Source organism: Dama dama, chromosome X (genome assembly GCF_033118175.1).
Source record: "Dama dama isolate Ldn47 chromosome X, ASM3311817v1, whole genome shotgun sequence".
Taxonomy (NCBI): domain Eukaryota; kingdom Metazoa; phylum Chordata; class Mammalia; order Artiodactyla; family Cervidae; genus Dama; species Dama dama.
Window position 1 is genome coordinate 75807643 of NC_083714.1, and position 17019 is coordinate 75824661.

The window sequence follows — 17019 nt, forward strand, 5'->3', positions numbered from 1 at the left end:
CAATGAAAATGACATCGTTTTTGGGTGTTAGTTCTAAAAGGTCTTGTAGGTCTTCATAGAACTGTTCAAATTCACCTTCTTCAGCATTACTGGTTGGGGCATAGGCTTGGATTACTGTGATACTAAATGGTTTGCCTTTGAAACGAACAGAGATCATTCTGTAGTTTTTGAGATTGCATCCAAGTATTGCATTTCGGACTCTTTTGTTGACCATGATGGCTACTCCATTTCTTCTAAGGGATTCCTGCCCACAGTAGTAGATACAATGGTCATCTGAGTTAAATTCACCCATTCCAGTCCATTTTAGTTCACTGATTCCTAGATTGTCAACATTCACTCTTACCATCTCCTGTTTGTCCATTTCCAATTTGCCTCAACTCATGGACCTAACATTCCAGGTTCCTATGCAATATTGCTCTTTACAGCATTGGACCTTGCTTCTATCACCAGTCACATCCACAACTGGGTATTGTTTTTGCTTTGGCTCCATCCCTTCATTCTTTCTGGGGTTATTTCTCCACTGATGTCCAGTAGCATATTGGGCACCTACCGACCTGGGTAGTTACTCTTTCATTATCCTAGCATTTTGCCTTCTCATACTGTTCATGGGGTTCTCAAGGCAAAAATACTGAAGTGGTTTGCCATTCCCTTCTCCAGTGGACCAGATTCTGTCAGAGAGTCCCTATAAAGCACACATCCAATTTCCCCTATTATTAATATCTTACACTAGTCTGGCACATTTGTTACAATTAACAAAATTTCATACATCATAATTATGTTAAGTCCATTCTTTTATCATATTGCCTCAGTTTTTATCTAAAGTCCTTTTTGTATTCCATATCACATTTATTCACCATGACTTCCTAGGCTACTCTTGGCTGTGACTGTTTCTCAGACTTTGGTTGTTTATGGTGACATCGACAGTTTAAGTACTAAAGACGGGAGATTTAAAAAAAAAAAAAAAAAAAAAAAAAAGGTCCTCCCATTTGGGTCTGTCAGAGGAACCAGAGATCAAACTGCCACCATCCAATGGATCATCAAAAAACCAAGAGAGTTCCAGAAAAAAAAAAAAAAAAAAAAAACATCTATTTCTGTTTCATTGACTATGCCAAAGTCTTTGACTGTGTGGATCACTATAAACTGTGGAAAATTCTGAAAAAGATGGGAATACCAGACCACCTGACCTGCCTCTTGAGAAACCTGTATGCAGATCAGGAAGCAACAGTTAGAACTGGACATGGAACAACAGACTGGTTCCAAATAGGAAAAGGAGTAGGCCAAGTCTGTGTATTGTCACCCTGCTTGTTTAACTTATATGCAGAGTACATCATGAGAAATGCGGGGCTGGATTAAGCACAAGCTGGAATCAAGATTGCTGGGAGAAATATCAATAACCTCAGATATGCAGATGACACCACCCTTATGGCAGAACGTGAAGAGGAACTAAAAAGCCTCTTGATAAAAGTGAAAGAGAAGAGTGTAAAAGTTGGTTTAAAGCTCAACATTCAGAAAACTAAGATCATGGCATCTGGTCCCATCACTTCATGGGAAATAGTTGGAGAAACAGTGGAAACAGTGTCAGACTTTATTTTTTTGGGCTCCAAAATCACTGCAGATGGTGACTGCAGCCATGAAATTAAAAGAATCTTACTCCTTAGAAGGAAAGTTATGACCAACCTAGACAGCATATTGAACAGCAGAGACATTACTTTGCCAAGAAAGGTCCATCTGGTCAAGGCTATGATTTTCCCAGTGGTCATGTATGGATGTGAGAGTTGGACTGTGAAGAAAGCTGAGCGCCGTAAAATTGATGCTTTTGAACTGTAGTGTTGGAAAAGCCTCTTTAGAGTCCCTTGGACTGCAAGGAGATCCAACCAGTCCATCCTAAAGGAGCTCAGTCCTGGGTGTTCATTGGAAAGACTGATGCTGAAGCTGAAACTCCAGTACTTTGGCCACCTCATGAGAAGAGTTGATTCATTGGAAAAGACCCTGATGCTGGGAGGGATTGTGGGCAGGAGGAAAAAGGGACGACAGAGGATGAGATGGCTTGATGGCATCACTGACTTGATGGACATGAGTTTGAGTAAGTTCCAGGAGTTGGTGGTGGACAGGGAGGTCTGGTGTGCTGTGATTCACGGGGGTCGCAAAGAGTCAGACATGACTGAGCAGCTGAACTGAACTGAATGTTATTCTCATGATTAGATTGAGATGGTAAAAATGAGATTTTGGAGGTAGCGGACAGAAGTTAAGTGCCATTCTCATCACATCATACCAAGTGTATATACTGTCAGCATGACTAAGCAGTTTTCATGTTAACCTAGTTTACCTGGCTGAGACAAATATTCTTCAGATTTCTCCACTGTAAATGTTTTCTTCCCCTACAATGCTTCCAGACTATACTCACTTTTTAAAAAGATATCACTATGTGCAGCCCACATGTAAGGCACAGTATTCAGCTCCACCTCCTTGAGGAAGAGTATGTACACAAATTACTTGGAATTCTTCTACGTAAGAGATTTGTTTTTTTCTCTAACTTATGTATTTAGTCATTGATCTATATCAGTACAGATTTATGAATGTTTATTTTTAATTAGGTTTATAATAATTTTTTTGTTTGTTAAAATTTTTCCAGCTTTGACCATTGAGAGCTTTTTCAGTTGGCTCCTGTGTCCCTTCAACATAATCCCATGACTATTTATTTGAGGATTTTCTACTGTATTGCACATGATGTGTCAGGTTCAGCTTGTAGAACACTGAACACTGTATACACGATATACATATATGTACATGTGTATATGCACATCACACATGTATGTGTGCATATGTTTGTATATGTGTATGTATGTATTATACACATGCACATATATGTCTATAACATATACATGTAAACAGGGCTTCCTTGGTGGCTCAGGCAGTAAAGAATCTACCTGCAATGCAGAAAACCTGGATTCAATCCCTGGGTCAGGGAGAGCCCCTGGAGAAGGGAATGGCAACCCACTCCAGTATTCTTACCTGGAGAATTCCATGGACAGAGAAGCCTGGTAGGCTACATTCCATGGCTCACAAAGAGTTGGGCACAACACTGACTAACACTTTCCCTTTTCTTGCATGTACACACATTACATATGTGTGTACACATGTGTATGTGTTTGTGTGTGCATGTGTGTGTGTGTGTGTGTGTGTGTGTGTGTGTGTGTATAGCATTGAAACTATTTTTATTTATAAGGTCATAGGAAAGAAATAAAAAAAATAGTATTAAGAGGTTAATGTCTTAATGAAAGTCAGAAAGGAGATATACAATTAAAAAAAAATAAACTCTAAAAGTACTAAGTGTCTGAACATTTAGGCAATGTGTAGCAGGTCAATGTAATCAATACGTTGCTCTTGAAATCACATATTAAGTAGTACCCAATACTTTGAGTTATTTATTTAAATTTCCAAATGCAGAAGGAAACTGATTCTTGTCTTTCAAATATCAGAAGTAACAACTATAGGTGTGTAATCATAACATTTAAAGAAACGTGGTCCTAACATATTGCAAGATCCCTACACAGAAAGGAGCCCCACATTTCTCAAATATTAAATACATTTTAACTAATGTTAACCTAAATATATACACAATACCACACTGTTAAGAATGAGTTGTGAAGACCATGGTGCCTCATTCTCAGTAAACAGGCTGTGCCTAGCAAGGATTTAAAATCAACCAACAGAAGTTCCATTAGGAATTAGGAATATTAGGAAACATTGCACTATATTTAAATCATGTGTTAACACACTCTAAAAATTATGTTAGTTTAATAAAGCAATTGAATAACTTGTATAGTTTTGTATAGTACATTTTAACACATAGACAAAGGGATTTAATCTTAAACTTTCTATAAGCAACAATAAAATTGTAGTATGTTCCTTATTATTTCCTTTGAAATAATAGTTACTACTCAGTAATTCATTATAAAATTAAGTAAATCAAGCCTAACTCTGAACTTCATAAATCCACATAATTTTGTCTTGAAAGAAGATAAGCAACAACAACAGATATCCAATAAAACAGTACCCAGAGAATGATGTGAACACTCTTTTCATTCAAAAATTTTCTTGGGAACATGAGAAAATACACGTATTTAGTGCTTGGCACATAGTAAATGTCTGTAAAAGATGCTTATTATTTTTAATGCTGTGTTATTGTTGCCTTTTCAAAACTATCTGCTATTAATCTCCCCTTTGAAAGCCCTACTCCAGCTGCACTAGCCTTCTTGTGTTTGAACATATGAAGCACACTCCATCTTAGGGCTTTTGAAACTGCCGTTCTGTCTTTCTGGAAAGTGTTCCCTGTAAATACTCACATACTTCACTTCCTACTTCATGATAAAAGATATTACAGTAAGCTTTATTATTTAAGATTTCTCTTATGCATAAATATTTCCCAAGCATATTCCATATTACAGGTGGATTTGTGTTGAGGATGAAGACACACAATGCATTTGGTTTGGACATATCTGGATTGTTTTGTGAAGAAAACAAATAAATCATCATGTGTCCATTTTCACAAAGGGCATGGGGCCTCTGTACCTGAAGCATATAGTCTGCTGGCTGAATAGCCAGATCCCCAGAGGACAAAATGGCACCATGGTTAAAGGGTGAATGGAAAGTCACCCCTGTGGCCATGAGGATACGCATGTGATCTTAAAGTCACTGTAATAAGCAACAGGCAGGGCATATTTTTGAGTTCACCACTTAAATTAAGAGTGTTTGAAACATTAATTAATGGATTGTGTAGGGACATGTGGTATTGATTTGAATAAGAAAAAATATGAATGGATGTTATAGACTCCCATGTGGCACAGCAGCAGTAACCTCTCACTTGCTTTGAATTCTTATGTCAGATATCCTCATGACTGCCCTTTCACTTCATTTAGATCTCTGCTTAAATGTTACTTCATCAGACAGGCCTTCCCTATCTGAAGTAGGATCCTTTCTTCTCTTTCTTCCTTCTAATTATGTTTTCTTCATACTACTTACAACTACTAAAGTACTACATTTGGTTTATTTGTATTGTTTCTCTCCTTATTAGAATGTATACTCTATGAAAACATGTTCTCTGATTTGATCCTGGTTTATCGCCAGTGTGTAGAAGTATGCCTGACACACAGTGGTGCTCAATATTTGTGGAATGAATTATTAATGAATTCTAAATCTTATTCATTCAATCCCTCCTTCTTCAGGATATCACAATTTACAGTGACATCTTCCGTTTTCTTCCCTAGGCACACCTCACTTGAAAATCAAGAAGGTGTAAAATAGAGGGAATTTTGAGGCTTGTCTAACAGAGTAATATTGCCAAAGATTCACAAAATCATATATCATACAAATAGCAAATTACACAGAAACATATAGGGTGAGGGTATAATTCCCATTGCTGCCAATTCCTTAAAACTAAACATTCCTGTGAATCTTCAACTTTGTACTGGGGCATATTGCTCTGGGCCCATACACAGGTCGTCAGGATTTTATTCAGTGTTCTCAAGCACAATGAGGAGATAACCACATTTGTCTTAGCAAATGCAGTTTAACAACTTTATACTCCTGGGTATATATATATATATATATAATTATAGTAATTATATATATATAATTATTACTAATAATAAATAAATAATTAATATATATAACCATATGACAATATTCTGTCATATAAAATCATGATCATAATACACTGTCAAAATAGATTGATTTTTTGAATTCTAAGGATGATATAAGAAAAGAAAGGACATTGAGCAAGCTTGTTGTGGGAAGCAAAGATGCAAAGTTAGTACACATAGGGCAAAAAGAGTCGTACATGACTGAGCGACTGAACTGACGGAACTGAAACAAAAAGGAGATGATAATTGAGCCTAAGCCTCTGATGACAGGCATGCTGATACGTGCATACACACAGTGTGGGACCATGATGCAGAGCTGCTCCTAAATAAAATGCAAACTTAAAATTCAATTACATAGAATGGATTTGGGTTTTAAAATTCCCTATCCAATGTATTAATATAATTTTAATATCTTGGCTTTACTATCTGTTTTAGATTTAATTATAGGTTATTCAACTATATTTTGGTAAGCTAGTCCATTATCTATTCCCTGCAATATTTGTAGAAAGCAGGATGACTTAAGGACCCTTACTTTTCCCCAAGTGTTAGAACTCACCTTATGTTCTCCACACTGACTTCCATTTTTGTTTGTTATTTAACCACAAGAATTCTACTGAGGGGATAGTAGGTTGCTGCCAACTTTGCAGGATCTTTTCCTACTGCTCCCCAATTTTGCTTAAAAAGAGGCATTAGAGAAGTGGGAAATAAGAAAGTTCCTTATCAAACTTTCTTTACCCAAGATGAAATAATTCAGAATGGGTAATTATAGATTAATAAACCATCATTTTCAATTAATTAAGTGCTCAATTTACCTCTTCTCTTCGGCTTAAAATATTCCTGGCACATCTATAAAACCACTTCCTGTATTTATTTTAATAAATACTAACTTTGCACTATAACCATAGCATATTAACAGAACTTTTTTAGAATATGAACACTAAATAATAAAAGGAGAAATATATTTTTAAAATATTACTTGGTGACACTTTATATTTGACATTTTATCTGGCATTTTCATTTAACAGCTAACTTACTGTAAATATATTCTCATGCAAGAAAATAAATTTAGGGACCCTCAAAAAAATTTTGTCAGGAATTCACAGTGGATAATTTAACTTCCCTACAACAGTGGTTTAGTCACTAAGTCGTGTCTGACTCTTGCGAACCCATGGACTGTAGCCCGCCAGGCTCCTCTGTCCATGGGATTTACCAGGCAAGAATACTGGAGAGGCTTGCCATTTCCTTCTCCAGGGGATCTTCTCAACCCAGGAATCGAACCCAGGTCTCCTGCATTGCAGACATACTCTTTACCAACTGAGCTATGAGGGAAGCCCACAACAGAGTCAAATGTATTTAATATTAACTTCCAAATTTAGCAGTTTTTAAAATTGTTGTTCATGATAAGGGGAGATAATTTGAAAATCCCGTTCATCTAAAGTATGGACTATATATTATTTTCAAAGTTCAAGTATTTGTGCTAAATACAACCTGCATTCCCCACAGTTATTTACATTTCATACAGAAAGCCTGAGTTCCTGTAAAGCATCATTTTGCACAGTTGCTTTGCCTTTTGTCATAATATTATTATGTTCCTTTTTTCTATTAATTATACTTAAAAATCATGGACGCAAGGAACTGTCAAGGTAGATATACTGAAAAAAATTTTATCTAGAAGCGAATTTGCCAGTCTTTCTCATCTATACTTGTGACACCATAGACCGTAGTCCACCAGGCTCCTCTGTCCATGGAATTCTCCAGGCAAGAATACTGCAGTGGGTAGCCATGCCCTTTTCCAGGGGATCTTCCCAACCCAGGGATCAAACCTGGGTCCCCTGCATTGCAAGCAGATTCTTTACCACTTGAACCACAGGGAAAGCCCACACTTATACCATATACAAAATATCCAGATTTCTAAATAAATTAGCACACCTTCATGTTGAACTGCTATAAAATTTAAGCCATTTCAAAAATACATTTTTACTATAGCCTTTTACACTGTAATTACATTACCAAAATCATTAGTTGTGTCTACACTAATCTGATAATGAAAACAGGAAAATAAAGTAAAGATATACTAGATTAAGTTATGTTAGACAGCATTAGAGGAGGGAACATACTTTTCTTCTACTAAAACAATACTGGTGCGGGACTTCCCTGGTGGTCCAGTGGTTAAGACTCCACCTTTCAATGCAGGATGTGTGGATTTTATCCCTGGTCAGGGAACTAAGATCCCACATGCCTTGTGGCCAAAAAGCCAAAATATAAAACAGAATCAAACAATACTGGTAGACAGAAAAATACAAATGAGGTCAAAGATTTTATGAGCTATACTTACACAACACTTTAATATCATTTCTTATTACATTTCAATATCCTAAAATAGTTGATATGTTCCATTTCCTACTTTAAGATCTCACTGCTGTAAGCAGCATTTCATTACTTGTTTTATGCAAAATATTTTCATAAATGAAAACTAGCTGTGGAACCTAATACTATTTGAAATAAATCTCAAATGCCATTCCATACTCTCACATAAAGATAATATTTAACAAAGCATCAGTATGGTAACTACATACTAAGGAATAGACAAGGATGTGCTGAGCAGTCAGAGCTGGCCTGACAAAGTCAGAAAGAGCTCTATGTAATCCATCACAATTTTACAAAAAAAGGAAGAATGAAACACAACTATATGAACATTCAAGCCACAGAGGATATTTACAGAAAAGTAACAATTATAATAATTGCTAATCTCTAAAAACTGAAACAGAATTCTTAACAGAATCAGAATGGAATGGAGAAAGTAAACTCACAACTCGGAAGCATATTTCCCATTAATTACCAAAAGTATGTACTATGACTATATTCCTTTATAGACTTAGATAAGGGGATTACTTGGACACCCTGATTGGCTGCATACAAATTCAGAAATTATTAAACTTTTATTTAAACACTAAATGAGCACTTTAGAGGATAAATTAATCTAAGCTATGACTTTGTTACGTGTTCAAAAACTCCTACCCTGCTGTAGAATCTTCTGTATTGTCATCAGCCATCATCTCCACATCTTGTGAGTGTTTCTCATAAGCTTCTTTGAACAAATTCCCTGGAACTGCTTTAGGAGTATCTTCATTTGCTCGAAGATGTTCTATCAGTTTTCGTGAGTGCCAGTTCTGAAGGGCTCTTTGATGGGCAGGGGCCAATTCTGGCACTGGTGGTAGTATGCTGTGGTGGACAGGACTGTTGCTTTTCTTCAGTCCATTTCTGTCCCGAGAGTGGTTCTTCAATCTGCTCTGAACCGGGGTCCCTCTATGCTCATATCCTTCCTGCTGAAGGCAGTTTCCAGTGTTGGGTGAGCCTTGAGAAGGATGACTAAACCATCTCCAGCGTAGTCTTAGGATCTGTTTCACATCAAACTCTTTCTTGCCAGATACTGACATTGTTGCAGGAGGAAAGACGAAAGCCTTCTCTCACAGAAAGGAAACAGCCTTTGTTATCTCTTGTTTTTCTGCCTCTTCTGTAGGACTAACAAAAGCACAAGTGTCGAGAGCAGTCTTTCTTGTTCCCCCCTCCCCCACTGTTTGTGGTCCACTGCGAATACTTCCAGCTTTCCAGCTGAAGCAGAAAGCAGCAGCTAACAGTGTAGGTGGGAACCCACACCGACAGGATGATGAGGTCAGACCTTAAACAAGTAAATCAGCTTAGCACAGGAAAGCAGCCACCACAACACGCTCCAGCTGCTAGATTTGCAAACCCCCAGCCTTCCCGCCTGAACTTGCAAATATCTAACCCAGCTCCTTCCTAATTGAAGTATATAGTAGTTTTGGCTTTTAAGTCCAAGCAAGTGAACAAAAGCAAAGTGTTTTAAAACACTTGTTTCTAAATTCTACTCACCCCACCCTCTGTCAGATATTATTTCCTGGCAGCCCACTTCTAAAAATGTGACATTTTGTCCTAGGAGAATTTGTAACAAGGAATTCATTATGATCTATTTTGTTGTTCTTATGGAAAATTTGAAGGTGGTTCATTAAGGAAAAGTATCTTGTCACCAGTCTCCTCATGCACATTTGTAGTTATTTTTTACAAAATGTCTGAAAATGTGACTATCTCTATAGAAATATTTGTTTGAAAACCTGAACAATTTCGGAAACATAAAGTGTTGGTTACCTATGGCTAAAAACATTAGAGGATGTACTAACAGTATTTTAAGTCTACATCTGAAGGAAGAGAACAGTGTTTTTCTAAGCTCATAGGTAGGAAGGCATGTCTTCTCTGACAAACCAAAACTTGAAAACGAATAGTCTATTCTGGCTCAGTGCCTGTATAAACACTTCCTTATCATGCTCTTTACTCTCACAGGCAGTGTTAAAGGTCTATTTTCTTTGTTCAAAAGTTCGTATGAGAGGATGTGCAAAAGGCATGTTTTGAAGTAACTCCAAATTGTCACATATCTCAGTAATAACTGTGCACAAAGTACTTTGAAATCTCTGATTCATAATCTCTACTTTGTACAGGGGTAAATGTTTCTATAACAGTAATGTATAAAGAATGTATTCACCAATACCATTTTGAAATTTAGTTTGAACTTTATAGCTTACATGTCATGCACACATGTGATAAGGGGGAATTATTCCACTGTATCCTTAGAAAGAGTACTGAAATTATAGGGTTTTGATTCTAGTTCAGGTTTTATGGTTAATGAGCTGTATGATCTTGAACAAGTAATTTACTTGTTTGTATCTGTTTCTTCATGTATAATATGGAGAGGCTGAACAAGTTTCCAAGTTTATACTTGCAATGGATTTTTTAAAATTTATAAGTAGAGAATATACCTGCAGTTTTCTATAAATCTAATATACCATTTCCTTTCCCCTCTTTTTTGTGTATGTATAGAGTAAATTTATGTGTCAATTTAAATGGGCTACAGGGTACTCAGCTATTGGGTCAAGTACTGTTTTGGTTGTTTCTGTGAGGGTTTTTTTGAATGAGTTTAACATTTATATCAATAGAGTAATAGATCGTCCTCCCTAATATGGGTGGTGGTGGTTTAGACGCTCAGTCATGTCCAACTCTGTGTGATCCCATGGACTGTAGCTTGCCGGGCTCCTCTGTCCATGGGATTTTCCAGGCAAAAATACTGGAGTGGGTTGCCAATTCCTTCTCCAGGGGAACTTCCTGACCCAGGGACTGAACCCTGCTCTCCTATATTGCAGGCTATCTCCTGCATTGCAGGTGGTTTCTTTACTGATTGAGCCACAAGGGAAGTTCTATAATGTGGGTGGGCCTCTTCTAACCCTCTGAAAGCCTGAATAAGCAGAATGATGACACTTCCCCAAACAAGAGGGAATTTCTCTTGCCTGACTGCCATCAAGCTGGAACACTATCTTTTTTCCCTGACTTCAGACTCAGATTGAAATATTGACTCTTCTTGGGTCTCAACACCTCAAGGCCTTTGGATTAGAACTATACCATCAGCTCTTCTGGGTCTCCAACTTGCTGACTACAATCTTGGGACCTGTCAGCTTCTATAATCGAGTCAATTCCTTATAATAAATCAATATCTATCAATTTACATATTTATATTTTTCTAGTACTAAGAAATTAATAAATACACAGATAGATATACAGCTGATTTTTATACCAGTTACAAATACATTACTCCTTTCTCCAACTTTCCAATCTATTTTCCAGTAGGCTCCTTAAACCTCAATGTTCACTTGTATCATCCTCTCTCCTTGGTGAATGTGATGTCAATTCCTGATATTTAACATATAAACAACTGAAGAGAATCTCAAATAATTCTGACGAGTCCCAGGCACCGTGAGTCCTGACAACTAAACATAAATTCCCTTTCTGTTATCTCGGTAGATAACATTCCAAATAAATGCCTAGAGTCAAGATTTATATTTAAGATCTTTGTATTCCCCAATATGCCTAAAACACAATGTTGGACAAAGAGTAAACAAACTGCAAATGCTGAGCAGAATGAATAAAGTATTAAAATAGAAGTGCAAACAGTACGTGGTAGGCACAAGAAGAATCACTAAATTTGCCATCTAAGCAGCTCTAAATAATATCTTCTTGGATACTAAGAATCAGCAACCTAATTTTGTTTTATATATTCCCTGAGCTTGTTAACAATTCGATATAATTGTGTATTTCCCTGTGTATCTTTTATGAACAAGACTTGTCAAAATCTAAACATTGATAATACAATACTTTGTATGATTCTACCAAGAGTGTGTTTTTTTTTGTTTGTTTGTTTAAAGTATGTAGATTATGACCATTTTCTTACATATGTGACACAAAATTTAGAGTGACTAAAAAAGTATATAAACCATCTAGAAAATAAAAACAATAATATATTATGAAGCATGAGGGTCCCTTTGAAGTTTCTGATTATAAAAGAAAGATTTAAGCATATTCAAACAAAAATAAAGATGTATGTGAGGATAGGAATTATATTTTATTAATCATTTCCTACCCATTTCCTTATCTGCTTGCTATCTATTAATACTATTTAATATATGTGGAATTAATGACATATTAAATAGTTAATATTAATAAATACCTAGTAGAACTAATGAATGAAAAATTTTAAATTATTTTATTATCACAAAATTTACTATGTCAATAAGCGCTGGCATTTTAAAAAGAAAATGCAAAAATGGTCATGGTTTAAAATACCCTTCTAAATCATTAAGAATTATACAGGTTGGGGAACCAGTATGCAAACCAACTGAAAATTCCCACTAGCTTAGCAGCTATATGCACTAATGATGTTGCATTGTGAGTAAGATCCTGGACAACAAATTAAATTAGCTAGCTACTAGGACACCTCCATAGTTAACATTATCCAAATGTATTTAGGAATACTTAGTTCTACTTCTTTCCAGTAATTATATGATTATAAAACTTAAAGTAACTAGATTTCTGTGCAGTAAAAGCTACACATCAACAACCTATCATGGTCCTGACACTGAACTATTCATTTGACACAAACCACTACAGGTAGCACTATGGTGAAAAGAAAAGCAATATCTGATTGGAAAAGTCGAATGCTAAGCATATCGCTTGCAATCAATCCTGTCCTAAGTCACTGTGCCCAAAATCACTATGAAATATTGAAGAAGGTTAAAAAATATTAATATTGACTCATAGTCCCTCTCAGTTTCCTGAGTCTGCAAAAGGAGATCAAATAATTGAATGATAAATTGAAGGAAACTCCTTCAATTTATCCACTGATTTAGATGAACTAACTTTCTTCAGTGCTCACATCTACAATAACAAATATGACTGAATTTTGCTCACATCTATCTCATTTCATTAAAAAGTAATAGCCATTGTTATTACCTGAACTGAGCACAAAAGTAGACTCATCTGTCTCTACTAATAATAAGTTCCCAATAAAATTTTAATGTGTTTAATATCTTTGAAAAATATAAAATGGATCTATGTTGTTTTGTTTAATTATAATACTAATAGCTAAAATGCTTCTTCAAAGAAAAATTATGCTTAGAATCAAAAGAAATTTAAAAAATAAAATTCAATTTATGACTTGAGACTATACTAGATAGCTACAGTAATCAAGATCATATGGTACAGGAACAAAAACAGAAATACAGATCAAGGAAGAGGATAGGAAACACAGAGATAAACTCATATATCTATCCATGGTTACCTAATCTTTAGCAAAGGAGGCAACAATATACAATGGATAAAAGACAGTGTCTTCAATAAGTGGTGCTGTGAAAACTGAACAGCTACATGTAAAAGACTGAAATTAGAACACTCCCTAACACCATACACAAAAGTAAACTCAAAATGGATTAATGACCTAAATGTAAGGCCAGATACCATACATCTCTTAAGGAAAACTTAGGGAGAACACACTCTGACATAAAATCACAGCAAGATCTTTTTTAATCCACCTCCTAAACTAATGAAAATAAAAACAAAAATAAACAAATGAGGTCTAATTAAACTTAAAAACCTTTGCAAAGCAAAGGAAACCATAAACAAGACAAACCTCAGAATGGGTAAAATATTTGAAAATTAAGCAATTATCTAAAATATATTAATCCCTAAAATATTTCAAAAACTCAATAAAGAAATGGGCAGCAGACCTAAACAGACATTTCTCCAAGAAGACATATAGGTGTCCAAAAGTCACATAGAAAGAAGCTCAATATCACTAATTATTAGAGAAATGAAAATCAAAACTACAATTAGGTACCACCTCACATTGGTTAGAATGGCCATCATCAAAAAGTCTGCAAATAATAAATTCTGGAAAGTGTGTGGAGAGGAAGGGAACCCTCCTACATTGTTGGTGGGAATGTAAATTGATACAAGCACTATGGAGAACAGTATGGAAGTCTATTAAAAAGCTAAAAAGAGGTGATCTAGTTATCTCACTCTTGGGCATATACTTGGTGAAAATCATAATTCAAAAAGATACATGCACTTCATTTTTCTCAGCATAATATCCAGGACATAGAAGTAACCAAATGCCCATCAACAGAATAATGAATAAAGAAGATGTGTCACAATGGGGAGTGAGATGGGAGGGAGGGTCAGTAGGGAGGGGACATGGGTGTACCTATGGCTGATTCTTGTTGATGTTTGACAGAAAACATCAAAGTTAATTCTGTAAAGCAATTATGCTTCAGTTAAAAAATAAATGAAGTTTTAAAATATGTGGCATATATATATATATATATATATATATATGAATATTATTCAGCCGTAAAAAGGAATGAAATTGTGCCATTTGCAGAGACATGGATGGACTTACAGATTGTCATACAGAGTAAAGGAAGTCAGAAAGAAATAAGCAAATATCATATATTAATGCATATATGTGGAATCTAGAAAAATGGTATAGATTAACCTATTTGCAAAGCAGAAATAGAGACATAGAACAAACATATGGATATCAAGGGGGGGAAGGGAGTGGTGGGGTGAATTGGGGGACTTGGATTTATATATATATACACTACTATGTATAAAACAGATAACTATTGAGAACTTACTCTATAGTGCAGAGAACGCTACTCGATGCTCTGTGGTGGCCTAAATGAAAGGAAATCCAAAATAAAGGGGATATGTATATATATAAAAAGAAAAGGCTTATAAGTGGATCAGTTTATGTAAAGATGTCTGTAAGATTGGAGGGAAGAGAATAAGAGAGGGCCAAAAGAAATAATTTAGGAAGTATTTTCAGTGAGAACCCAAGGTTCTCAACATTCTATACAGAGAGAGAAAGTCGATTAAAATTGTAACTCCAAAATCTAAATGAATTAGGCATAATAAGCCAGATTCAAAGTAATTTCAATACAGTTTAAATTATATTGTTATATAATATAGACTCTTTCCTGGGAAACCCCATGGACAGAGGAGCCTGGCAGGCTACAGTCCATGGAGTTGCAAGGGTCAGACATGACCTAGCTACTAAACAACAACATTATATAGAGCAGAAAACTGAGCTCATGTTTACAAGGTCAGAAGTTTTAAGGATAACTCTGTGTTTGGTATCTGCTGAGTAACAGTAGAGCAAATTGCTTGAGTCATTTTTTTGTATTAACTACCTACTAGAGAACTGAGGTGCAGGCTGTGGAAATTGTTATAATACACATTATGCAAACCACATTTCTCAAATTATGAATTGTGAGGACAGATGAAACTGTATACACAAATGTGAAACTTTACCTGAAGCTTTCCACAGGCAATTGTAGATGTTAATTAATATCAAAGCTGAGTGAACATGTATATATTGAAGTTTATAATAATATAAGGGCTCTGTTTAACAGTTTTATTTCTTTAAAATCTGGTTAATGTCTCCTTGATCATGTAAAAATGATGAGCTCCATGAAATGGTTATATCTAGCTTATAGTTAAAATGTTTTGAATAAAATGCCATTCAAAAAGAATGGCATAAGTTTATCAGGGCATGTGGCTTCAAGGACCCCCTGGATTAAATAAAGACATAAAATGAAAGTAGCATAGTCATCAAAAGATAATTAGAGAGTAGTCACTAAAGACTTCCTAAAAAGAAATCTTTGAACTGATCTTATCCTTAGTTCCCTTATGTGTTCTGTGTGAGCAAAATCATGAAAACTGCCTTGTGCCTCAAGTTGTTTTTGTAAAAGAAGGTAAAGAAAATATGCCTTTTCCCTAGTTTGTGAGATACTGTGAGGGCAAAAATGGCAATTTAATCTATAAGGTGTTTATTGTCTAAAAACAGGCAAAGTAAAAATACAATTTCTCATTATAAAACCATTATTTCAGAGGGTTTTATTGTTGGAAAAATTTATTTGAGCACATCTCTATGTTTTATGGAACATTATGAAAAAATCAAGAAAAGTCATAGCCCTCAATACTGAGTAAAATGCTAGTTAATGGGATGGGCAGATCATATTGAGATGGTTGGAAAAGTGGTTAAGGGTTTTAAGAGTTAAAAAGAGTCACTGTTCTCTCATAAAAACGGTTAACGGAATGTTCTTAACAGTTAACAGTTCACTTGAATGATGTCATTTATCTTTTCTATGTGAATCTATAAGCATGACTGTTGGTTTAGAATGATCAAAGTAAATTAATAAGGAAATGCGAAAAAGTGCACTATGTGCTGTACAAGGAAAGAGAGAAAAAATAAAATATGCTAGCCTCTTTCAGTACAAAATATTAGGCCTGGCCAAAACTTTTGTTCCAGTTACAGAAAATCCCGAATGATTTTTTTGGCCAACCCAATATAGGAAAGCTAACATTTTAGTCTTGATTTTTAAAACTGCGTTAGCTTACATTACAAAAAAAAAACCTATGATCTGACAACAAACATTTTACTGAATTTTGTTTTAACATGTTAACTTTGTTCTCATAAAACTGCTATCAGTACACAACACACACACACACACACAGGTTCCTGTGTAGGAAATCGGTACTGCCCACAACTATTATGCAAAAATGCAGTAAATTTAACCAAGCAATATAAAAAGAAAACAATTTATGTGAACAGAAAATCCAGAAGTAAAGTAAAAAACTGCATGTTCCCCCAAAATGTGAAGAAAAGCTCAGAATCACGTGTGATCAGAAAAGTACAAATGAACTATGAAAGCGACATCATATTTCATGTCCATTGGCACAAATTAAATAGACTTAAAATACCAATAATTGATAAGGATATGAGATTATGTCACAAGAGTTACCTTTAAATTACTAGTAAAACCATTTTCCCAACATTTAATAAACTTTAAATGCACATTCCCAATAACAGTAATGCAAGGATTCCCCTCCCAAACATGTGACCAATAGAAACTCTCATACATACACCTTAGGAGACGTGTATTAAACTGTTCATTGTGCAATTGTTTGCAAAAGAATG

General features: G+C 35.3%; 1 protein-coding gene across 2 annotated transcripts in view; it reads right to left on the reverse strand.

Moving 5' to 3' along the window:
* KLHL4 (kelch like family member 4) overlaps window positions 1–9241 on the reverse strand; it is a 116398-nt gene extending 107157 nt beyond the window's left edge. For both annotated transcript variants that reach the window (XM_061136644.1, XM_061136643.1), the window contains exon 1: window positions 8661–9241. In XM_061136644.1, coding sequence (XP_060992627.1) covers window positions 8661–9079 — 419 coding nt within the window. In that variant the 5' untranslated portion in view covers window positions 9080–9241. The remainder of the gene's footprint in view (window positions 1–8660) is intronic.
* Window positions 9242–17019: the final 7778 nt, after the last annotated feature.